Source organism: Coregonus clupeaformis, chromosome 29 (assembly GCF_020615455.1).
Source record: "Coregonus clupeaformis isolate EN_2021a chromosome 29, ASM2061545v1, whole genome shotgun sequence".
Classification (NCBI taxonomy): Eukaryota; Metazoa; Chordata; class Actinopteri; order Salmoniformes; family Salmonidae; genus Coregonus; species Coregonus clupeaformis.
In genome coordinates this window covers 5,791,880-5,803,296 of record NC_059220.1, presented here as the reverse complement: position 1 = coordinate 5,803,296, position 11,417 = coordinate 5,791,880, and the positions used below count along the sequence as shown (strand labels likewise).

At 44.4% G+C, this 11,417-nt stretch overlaps 1 protein-coding gene across 3 annotated transcripts in view; it reads left to right on the top strand.

The window, feature by feature from the left end:
• Nucleotides 1-682: 682 nt before the first annotated feature.
• Nucleotides 683-11,417, top strand: part of LOC121548178 (annexin A2-A) — a 12,289-nt gene continuing 1,554 nt past the window's right edge. The window contains exons 1-12 of one of the 3 annotated variants that reach the window (XM_041859541.2): nt 683-829; nt 2,823-2,883; nt 2,996-3,089; nt 4,150-4,244; nt 5,044-5,157; nt 5,423-5,513; nt 5,774-5,853; nt 6,436-6,495; nt 7,393-7,486; nt 7,672-7,767; nt 9,657-9,715; nt 10,753-10,875. In XM_041859541.2, coding sequence (XP_041715475.2) covers nt 2,833-2,883; nt 2,996-3,089; nt 4,150-4,244; nt 5,044-5,157; nt 5,423-5,513; nt 5,774-5,853; nt 6,436-6,495; nt 7,393-7,486; nt 7,672-7,767; nt 9,657-9,715; nt 10,753-10,875 — 957 coding nt within the window. In that variant the 5' untranslated portion in view covers nt 683-829; nt 2,823-2,832. The other 2 variants (XM_045209075.1, XM_045209076.1) reach the window with 2 other exon arrangements.

Below are 11,417 nucleotides of genomic sequence, written 5' to 3'. Positions count from 1 at the left end.
TGTGCATCGCTGCCCTGGAGGAGGGTCCTGTCACAGTGTTGTGCATCGCTGCCCTGGAGGAGGGTCCTGTCACAGTGTTGTGCATCGGCTGCCCTGGAGACAGAAACACTGCAATGAAATCAAACACGTTCTCCAAAGAGGAAAGACAGTGCAGAGAAACGTATAGACTTTCAGATGAAGGTCCAAGGCGTATTGAAATAGTCCTGATGTTGTCCATTGGTGATTTCTGCCCAGCCTGTTTTCATCCTGCTCTGCACTGTGGGAGCAGCCATCTAACCCTGGGTAGGGCCAGGGTGGAGGGGGAGGGAGGGAGGGAGGGAGGGAGGGAGTAGAGAGAGGGAGGGAGAGAGGGAGGGAGGGAGGGAGGGAGGGAGTAGAGAGAGGGAGGGAGGGGGGAGGGAGGGAGGGGAGGGAGGGAGGGAGGGGGGAGGGAGGGAGGGAGGGAGGGAGGGAGTAGAGAGAGGGAAAGATAGAGGGAGGAGTATCAGAACAGGGGCAGCCCAGAGGTAGGAGCTGGAGCCATGCTCTGTAAGGGAGGGAGGGAGGGAGGGAGGGGAGAGGGAGTGGGGGAGGGGAGAGGGAGTGGGGGAGGGGAGAGGGAGTGGGGGAGGGAGGGAGGGAGGGAGGGAGGGAGGGAGGGAGGGAGTGGAGAGGAGAGAGACAGAGAGACTGGAGGGGAGGAGTGTGGACTCGGGGGCAGGAGTTGGAGCCATGCTTTGAGTCATACCAGTGTGTTCTGCCAGTGGTATTTAATTAGCACCACACCCTGAACAGGCTTCATAACGGGAACTATCTACTGCTACCTCTAGGATCTGTTCTGTACTCTAAGGTAAGTCAGCTACCTCAAGGTTCTGTTCTGTACTCTAAGGTAAGTCAGCTACCTCTAGGATCTGTTCTGTACTCTAAGGTAAGTCAGCTACCTCTAGGATCTGTTCTGTACTCTAAGGTAAGTCAGCTACCTCTAGGATCTGTTCTGTACTCTAAGGTAAGTCAGCTACCTCAAGGTTCTGTTCTGTACTCTAAGGTAAGTCAGCTACCTCTAGGATCTGTTCTGTACTCTAAGGTAAGTCAGCTACCTCTAGGATCTGTTCTGTACTCTAAGGTAAGTCAGCTACCTCTAGGATCTGTTCTGTACTCTAAGGTAAGTCAGCTACCTCTAGGATCTGTTCTGTACTCTAAGGTAAGTCAGCTACCTCTAGGATCTGTTCTGTACTCTAAGGTAAGTCAGCTACCTCTAGGATCTGTTCTGTACTCTAAGGTAAGTCAGTACAGGTTCTGTTCTGTACTCTAAGGTAAGTCAGTACAGGTTCTGTGCTATCTCTGCTCACTGAGACAGACACACTTTCTTTCACTAGCCAACTTGAACACACCAGCCGTGTGTGTGTGTGTGTGTGTGTGTGTGTGTGTGTGTGTGTGTGTGTGTGTGTGTGTGTGTGTGTGTGTGTGTGTGTGTGTGTGTGTGTGTGTGTGTGTGTGTGTGTGTGTGTGTGTGTCCTTGTCCCTGCCAGGTGTTCCATTCCAATGCCATCCAGTCTGATCCTCACTAAATGAATGAAAGCTTATTGGAAGCAGCAGATGACTGCCTTTTACAACTTTTCATAGTCAGCTGATTCTGACCAACTATCTTTTTCAGTACTTCTTCAACTGCTGTAGTTTAAAAAAAAAAATGTGTAGTAGCGGGATTAAATCAGTCCATTCTCCTGCTTTTGTGTTCTAACAGCGTGTGATGGAATGTCTGGTGGGTATTCTAACAGCGTGTGATGGAATGTCTGGTGGGTATTCTAACAGCGTGTGATGGAATGTCTGGTGGGTATTCTAACAGCGTGTGATGGAATGTCTGGTGGGTATTCTAACAGCGTGTGATGGAATGTCTGGTGGGTATTCTAACAGCGTGTGATGGAATGTCTGGTGGGTATTCTAACAGCGTGTGATGGAATGTCTGGTGGGTATTCTAACAGCGTGTGATGGAATGTCTGGTGGGTATTCTAACAGCGTGTGATGGAATGTCTGGTGGGTGTTCCTGACCTTGGTGTGTTACTGGGTGCGCCAGTATACACACACACACACACACACACACACACACACACTGCACGTTATTATAGCCCACTGTGTCAATAGTCCTGTTAACACTACCATTTCCTGCAGATCTAATTGGGTATGCGATATTACACGACTCAGCTTGAAACCTGTTCTGGGTACAGTAGAGTAATGACTTGTATGACCATCCATGGATACAGAGCTGCAAAGTCAAGACAGTTTCTGAGTTCGTTAAAGGTGACAAACAGTACGCTGTAGGTCTATATGCAACACAATAGAAGTCCCTCGTTAGGGCCAGTTGAATGGAGCAGGATACGTGATTCATAATTCCTGTTTAAATGGAGGAGGGGAAGTTAGATCCCACTCCAGGACGTCAGTCATGCATGGTTGCTAGGTGATTAAATATTATTGACCTCTGCCATGGTGGGGGGAAAAAAATAACTTCTCCTCTCAACTGATTTTCTGTCAATTTAACAACAAAAAGACAATGGCCTTTGACTTTCATATGAATCCTGATTTGGGCGGTATCACATTTTGTGTGTTAACTGTTTGCACGTTCTCATTCATTTCTAAAACAACTACTGTAACTTTAGTTTTATTAAGTAGGTCTGTCTGGTAGTAGTCTCTAAGGATGTGACCTCATTCAGTATCTAACATCATATAAATGAGACCCTTAGAACCTCCAGCTGGGTTACCATGGTGATAGTTTGTCATGTCCTAAAGCTGTTTTACAGCCCGTTGGATAGTTAAACCTAATATATACGTTATCTTTTTTTTTTTCACAGGGATTTCACAATGGCATTGGTTTCAGAGTTCTTGGGCCAGCTCACGCTGAATTTTGGCGGGGTGAGTTCACTATAGTTGAACTATTGTCAATATTCAGGTCACGGTCAACTGTAATGAAATCTGTAATCTGTCGGGGATTGTAAAACCTGTAATGTAACTCTGCCCCCTGTAGGAGAGTGAGCCTAAATTCCCCACGGTGGTGGCAGCAGGAGATTTTGATCCAGCTAAGGATGCTGCCAGGATAGAAACGGCCGTCAAAACCAAGGGTGAGAGAATCACTACAAGAATACCGTAGTCCCAACCAGTTACAGTGTATCACTTTATAATGTTCTAGATTAGAAAAATACGCTGTGCATTGTCAACTTGATGGTGCACTAATGTGTTTGTCGCAATGTAGTTGTACTAATATAAGTGTCATAATATCATACTAATTCGTTTTTTTTTAAGAGGCGTTACTAGATAAATAAAACTGCCTCTCATCATGGTGTTATATGCACGTCGCGCTTTAGCGCCACCTGCTGGCCGTTTTATTGTACTACACCTCGGGAACCAACACCGTACCTTCTTCTGCGGTGCTGTGCCTGTGTAAACAGGAAATAGGAAGCTTTGGATCAGTTGACCACATTTTTAGCCCTGTAACATGTGTTCCATAGTATCTATTGCCGCCCTTGTAGTCTCTGCCTGTGAAAGCATTGTCTTTTCACACCATTCCATCAATCACTGTTAAATACTGGAGGTTTGGAGAAGGTTTTTTGACATGGTTTGTATTTTCATTGAGGGAGTCCCTCTATGGAAACCTCTATGTAAGCACAGTGCTGGTTGTCGGGCAGAACTGAGTCACTTTCCTGGCTGCGTTCCCAACATGACTTCACTAAACCACAGAGTTATACAGGGATTTACTCTCAGACCACGCCTTCGCCTTGCAGGCCTGTTAGCCTGCCACAACCAACCACCGCTAACTCACTGCAGTCCCCTGTACCCACTGAAAGCCCCGACTAGCTGTTTTCCACCATATTATATTGTACCAATCAAGGCCTTATAGATCAAGTGTTCATGAAGGAAATATGGCTACACAAGGCTATTGCTGTTTAGGATTTCAGCTTTTAGCAGTGTCAATCTCATCAAAAAGTTTTCATGTGATTTATCAAACCTTTCATCCTACTATAGTATATCTGTCTGTATCTACTCTATACACACAAAGCCAGTGTGGCCGATGTATGTTATATGGAATATTTCCATGTTCCCCAGGTGCGTCTTTATCTATAGAAATAATTCATGGTTGAATGTATGTTAATCACACCTTTGTAATATTTCCATGATCCTCAGGTGTGGATGAGCAGACCATCATTGACATCCTGACCAGACGGAGCTACTCCCAGAGGAGAGAGATCGCCTTCGAGTATGAGAAGAGATCCAAGAAGGTGAGGGGAAAATAGTTACTGTTTTTGTTCAGGAAGATACTTTTTCATAAAGCAACTGCTGCTAATTTGGATATGTTCTGAAGTGAAATGTGGACATCAAGAGAATCCAACCTCATTTAGACATATTGTACAGTGTGACGGACTATCATCTCTGTGTATTTTACAGTGTGACGGACTATCATCTCTGTGTATTTTACAGTGTGACGGACTATCATCTCTGTGTATTTTACAGTGTGACGGACTATCATCTCTGTGTATTTTACAGTGTGACGGACTATCATCTCTGTGTATTTTACAGTGTGACGGACTATCATCTCTGTGTATTTTACAGTGGGACGGACTATCATCTCTGTGTATTTTACAGTGTGATGGACTATCATCTCTGTGTATTTTACAGTGTGACGGACTATCATCTCTGTGTATTTTACAGTGTGACGGACTATCATCTCTGTGTATTTTACAGTGTGAAGGACTATCATCTCTGTGTATTTTACAGTGTGGCGGACTATCATCTCTGTGTATTTTACAGTGGGACGGACTATCATCTCTGTGTATTTTACAGTGTGGCGGACTATCATCTCTGTGTATTTTACAGTGTGACGGACTATCATCTATGTGTATTTTACAGTGTGACGGACTATCATCTCTGTGTATTTTACAGTGTGACAGACTATCATCTCTGTGTATTTTACAGTGTGACGGACTATCATCTCTGTGTATTTTACAGTTGGACAGACTATCATCTCTGTGTATTTTACAGTTGGACAGACTATCATCTGTGTGTATGTCTCTCCTGTAGGATATGATAACCGCTCTGAAGGGGGCTCTGTCTGGGTCTCTGGAGGCTGTCATTCTGGGACTGATGAAGAGTACAGCTCAGTACGATGCCTCTGAGATCAAAGGATCCATCAAGGTAGGGAGGAGGCCACAATATTTCCTACATGAAGCCTAAACTACACAGATCACAGTCACTGCTGCCCTCTCCTGGTCTGATTAATGTGTGGCCTAGACACAGAATGGCAGAAGGAACATTGTACTATTCATACTGCTGTTAAAACCGCTGTTCTCTCCTCTCCAGGGTCTGTACCATTCATACTGCTGTTAAAACCGCTGTTCTCTCCTCTCCAGGGTCTGTACCATTCATACTGCTGTTAAAACCACTGTTCTCTCCTCTCCAGGGTCTGGGGACCGATGAGGAGACTCTGATAGAGATGGTCTGTTCCCGCAGCGCTGATGAACTGGTGGAAATCAAACGCGTCTACAAGGAGTGTAAGTTGAAGCAAGAAGCAAGGAGAAGCAAATAGAATTATCATCAAGATGAGATTTAAAATGTAAGGATGAAGTATTTATACTTTATATGTAGCCTCCTGTAGCTCAGTTGGTAGAGCATGGCGCTTGCAACGCCAGGGTTGTGGGTTCGATTCCCATGGGGGGGCCAGTGTGAAAAATGTATGCACTCACTTAACTGTAAGTCGCTCTGGATAAGAGCGTCTGCTAAATGACTTAAAAAAATGTAAATATATCTACAGTGTTCAAGAAGGAGCTGGAGAAGGACGTGGCTGGAGACACTTCAGGAGACTTCAAGGGTTTGCTGATGGCTCTGGTGCAGGTAGGATCATACAACGACTTTACAATGTCTAGCTCCCTAAGACTGATCATACAACGACTTTACAATGTCTAGCTCCCTAAGACTGATCATACAACGACTTTACAATGTCTAGCTCCCTAAGACTGATCATACAACGACTTTACAATGTCTAGCTCCCTAAGACTGATCATACAATGACTTTACAATGTCTAGCTCCCTAAGACTGATCATACAATGACTTTACAATGTCTAGCTCCCTAAGACTGATCATACAACGACTTTACAATGTCTAGCTCCCTAAGACTGATCATACAATGACTTTACAATGTCTAGCTCCCTAAGACTGATCATACAACGACTTTACAATGTCTAGCTCCCTAAGACTGATCATACAATGACTTTACAATGTCTAGCTCCCTAAGACTGATCATACAATGACTTTACAATGTCTAGCTCCCTAAGACTGATCATACAATGACTTTACAATGTCTAGCTCCCTAAGACTGAACATCCAATGGCTTTGATAATGATTTGGATGCAAAGGAGTCTGTCTGAATATTGGTGTGAACTGTATTCTCCATTTTAATCTATGTCCTTCAATAGGCCAAGAGAGATGAGCCCTCAAATATCGTCGACTATGAGAAGATTGACCAGGACGCCAGAGTAAGTCAAATGCATTGTACTCAGTCTTTTCAAAAACACCAAAGCTTTGATACTGACAGTAAAACACTGTACCAGAACCAAACACTGCAGCTTTGATACTGACAATAAAACACTGTACCAGAACCAAAACACTGCAGCTTTGATACTGACAGTAAAACACTGTACCAGAACCAAACACCAAAGCTTTGATACTGACAGTAAAACACTGTACCAGAACCAAAACACTGCAGCTTTGATACTGACAGTAAAACACTGTACCAGAATCTGTGTTTTTTCTCTGTAGATTAGTTTGGTGTATTATCCAGGTCTGTCTCATGCTGATTGTCCCTCCTCTCTCTCTGTAGATTAGTTTGGTGTATTATCCAGGTCTGTCTCATGCTGATTGTCCCTCCTCTCTCTCTGTAGATTAGTTTGGTGTATTATACAGGTCTGTCTCATGCTGATTGTCCCCTCCTCTCTCTCTGTAGATTAGTTTGGTGTATTATACAGGTCTGTCTCATGCTGATTGTCCCCTCCTCTCTCTCTGTAGATTAGTTTGGTGTATTATACAGGTCTGTCTCATGCTGATTGTCCCTCCTCTCTCTCTGTAGATTAGTTTGGTGTATTATACAGGTCTGTCTCATGCTGATTGTCCCTCCTCTCTCTCTGTAGATTAGTTTGGTGTATTATACAGGTCTGTCTCATGCTGATTGTCCCCTCCTCTCTCTCTGTAGATTAGTTTGGTGTATTATACAGGTCTGTCTCATGCTGATTGTCCCTCCTCTCTCTCTGTAGATTAGTTTGGTGTATTATACAGGTCTGTCTCATGCTGATTGTCCCTCCTCTCTCTCTGTAGATTAGTTTGGTGTATTATACAGGTCTGTCTCATGCTGATTGTCCCCTCCTCTCTCTATTTAGGCTCTGTATGAGGCAGGAGTGAAGAGGAAGGGGACTGACGTGGCTACATGGATCACCATCATGTCAGAGAGAAGTGTCCCCCACCTGCAGAAAGGTACGTACCCGACTCTGTAGCACGGGAATCCCTGCTTCTTCATTCTTATAGATTATCTGGACAAATACTAAAACTCAAAGTCAAGATGGCGACACCAGACATTTTAGACATAAAGAACCTGGATGTTTCTCTCTATCTGGTGGCTCTTCAGAGAGCTGACCAAATGTTGGCTGTGTCTGTTCCAGTGTTTGACAGGTACAAGAGCTACAGTCCATACGACATGCAGGAGAGCATCAGGAAGGAGGTGAAAGGAGACCTGGAGAAGTCCTTCCTCACACTAGGTAACATTCTACAACATATCATATACCTGCATTCTATAATATATATACATCCACATCTATAACATATCTATATCATATACTTCCATTCTATAACAAATACTGTACATCCACATCTGTAACATATCTATATCATATACCTCCATTCTATAACATATACATCCACATCTATAACATATCTATATCATATACCTACATTATATATATATATATATATATATATATATATATATATCATCCACATCTATAACATATCTATATCATATACCTCCATTCTATAACATATACATCCACATCTATAACATATCTATATCATATACCTACATTATATATATATATATATATATATACAGTGAGGGGAAAAAAGTATTTGATCCCCTGCTGATTTTGTACGTTTGCCCACTGACAAAGAAATGATCAGTCTATAATTTTAATGGTAGGTTTATTTGAACAGTGAGAGACAGAATAACAACAACAAAAAATCCAGAAAAACACGTCAAAAATGTTATAAATTTATTTGCATTTTTATGAGGGAAATAAGTATTTAGCTGCTCTTACTACCACGTTAGCTACTAAACATCTCCATTGTTTCTGGCACACTCCTATAAAGCCAATCAATTCCTCTCTGACTAGTTCCAGAATGATCTACCCTCTAATCCGTTTAATATCTTCAGCATAACATTACCTGTCCATTGGTAATGTCTGAGGCTCCTGTCTCCATGCCAGACTGTCTGTGTCACTCGCTCAAGACTTTACTTCCGCCGTTTATGCGTTACTCCATCTCTCTCTGTCTCTCTCCCTTTCTCTCTCTCGGTCTCTCTCCCTTTCTCTCTCTCTGTCTCTCTCCCTTTCTCTCTCTCTGTCTCTCTCCCTTTCTCTCTCTCGGTCTCTCTCCCTTTCTCTCTCTCGGTCTCTCTCCCTTTCTCTCTCTCGGTCTCTCTCTCCCTTTCTCTCTCTCTGTCTCTCTCCCTTTCTCTCTCTCGGTCTCTCTCCCTTTCTCTCTCTCTGTCTCTCTCCCTTTCTCTCTCTCTGTCTCTCTCCCTTTCTCTCTCTCGGTCTCTCTCTCCCTTTCTCTCTCTCTGTCTCCCTCCCTTTCTCTCTCTCTGTCTCTCTCCCTTTCTCTCTCTCTGTCTCTCTCCCTTTCTCTCTCTCTGTCTCTCTCCCTTTCTCTCTCTCTGTCTTTCTCCCTTTCTCTCTCTCTGTCTTTCTCCCTTTCTCGCTCTCTCTCTCTCTCTCTCCCTTTCTCTCTCCCTTTCTCTCTCTCAGTCTCTCTCTCCCTTTCTCTCTCTCTGTCTCTCTCTCCCTTTCTCTCTCTCTGTCTCTCTCTCCCTTTCTCTCTCTCTGTCTCTCTCTCCCTTTCTCTCTCTCTGTCTCTCTCCCTTTCTCTCTCTCTGTCTCTCTCCCTTTCTCTCTCTCTGTCTCTCTCCCTTTCTCTCTCTCGGTCTCTCTCTCTCTCTCTCTCTCTCTCTCGGTCTCGCTCCCTTTCTCTCTCTCTGTCTCTCTCCCTTTCTCTCTCTCTGTCTCTCTCTGCCGTCATGTTGTCTATGAACCCTATTACAGCTGTTGCCTCCTCTCCTCCTCTCCTCCTCTCCTCCTCTCCTCCTCTCCTCCTCTCCTCCTATCAACCTTGCCTCCTCCGCCTTCGCTCCTATTTGTACCAGACGAGCCCTCGGTCGATTCATTCCTTATTAACAGTAATTGCAAGCTGTTTGAAGAAAACAACATTTGATTTCAAGGGATATTGTGCCCTTAAGAAACAAACTGTGGATCTGTGTCTATATACTGCAGACAGCCTCCTTACCAGGATGCCTTTAGAAAGAACAAGAGGAAGTGACAGATCCAGAGAGGTCAGGTTATTTAAATATGTTCTCTTTTCTTCTGTCTTTTTGCAGTGGAGTGCTTTGAGAACAAACAACAATACTTTGCTAACAGACTGAGCGAAGCCATGAAGGTCATTATCTGTCAACTTCTTGTCATGTGGCTCTGAGTGAGATGGTGAAGTACAAGTCCTCATGAGAAACAAAGAATGAGCTCATTGTTATTGGTACATTTGGTACAAATCCCTTCAACCCCAACTCCTTTCAATCCCCTTCAAACCCCTTTCAACCCCAACCCCCTTTCAACCTCAAACCCCTTCAACCCCAACCCACTTCAACCCCAACCCCTTTTCAACCTCAAACCCCTTCAACCCCAACCCACTTCAACCCCAACACCTTTTCAAACCCAACTCCTTTCAAACTCCTTTAACCCCAACTCCCTTTCAACCCCAACCCCCCTTCAACCCCAACCCCCTTTCAACCCCAACCCCTTTCTACCCCAACCCCTTTCTACTCCAACCCATTTCAACCCCACTCCCTTCAACCCCAATCCCCATTCAACCCCAACCCCCCCTTCAACCCCAACCCCTTTCTACTCCAACCCCCTTTCAACCCCGTTCAACCCCAACCCCCTTCAGAAGATAATAATTGTGAATCAAAGATAATCTCACGGGAGAAACATCCCCATAGCAATTATGTATCAGACTTTCATGAATTGATTATACAGGGGTTGCATCATCCGTGCTCTGTTCAGTAAAAACATCAACAAACACAGGCCATCACCTGGGACTCTATTCAATCAGTATCGCCGGAGATTAGCGCTTCTATAGCGTGTGCTCGAAATGTAAAAGGTAATTTCTGATTGAGTCCACATATGCAGCGTTTACCGTGAATGCAGTCTCCGCGAACACGGGAACATTGCCTTTACATTTCAATCACGCAATAGCGCTGAACTTCGGCGTTACGGATTAAAATCAAGCCCACCGAGTTTTTAAATTGGGCATCTGGAGCATTGGAAAAGGAAGTTACCTGGATGTATATAAACACATAGATAGACTGAGAGAAGCAGGCTACACAAACAATGGTAGTCAACGCCAGGCTAGTGTTGACTTTGTAGGACATGATTGCCAGTGATAATAATAACAATATGTAATATTGACATGATCTGCAGGGTAAAAGTGCCAAGGAAAAGGTGGTGACCAGGATAATTGTGTCTCGCTGTGAGGTGGACCTCATGAAGATCAGGACAGAGTTTAAGAAACTGAACCAGAAGTCCCTGTACCAGACCATCGCTGTAAGTACTCTTTTATTTCTCTTCCTTTGTATGTCTCTCTCTCTCTCTCTCTCTCTCTCTCTCTCTCTCTGTCTCTGTCTCTCTCGCTCTCTCTCTCTCGCTCTCTCGTCTCTTTCTCTCTCTCTCTGTCTCGTCTCTCTCTGTCTCGCTCTCTCTGTCTCGCTCTCTCTGTCTCGCTCTCTCTGTCTCGCTCTCTCTGTCTCGCTCTCTCTGTCTCGCTCTCTCTGTCTCTTTCGCTCTCTCTCTGTCTCTCTCTCTCTCTCTCTCTCTCTCTCTCTCTCTCTCTCTCTCTCTCTCTCTCTGTCTCTCTCTCTGTCTCTCTCTCTCTCTCTCTCTCTCTCGCTCTCTCTCTCGCTCTCTGTCTCTCTGTCTCTTTCTGCTCTCTTTCTCTCTCTCTGTCTCTCTCTGTCTCTCTCTGTCTCTCTCTGTCTCTCTCTGTCTCTCTCGCTCTCTCTCTCTGTCTCTTTCGCTCTCTCTCTCTCTCTCTCTGTCTCTCTCTGTCTCTCTCTGTCTCTCTCTGTCTCTCACTCTCTCTCTCTCTC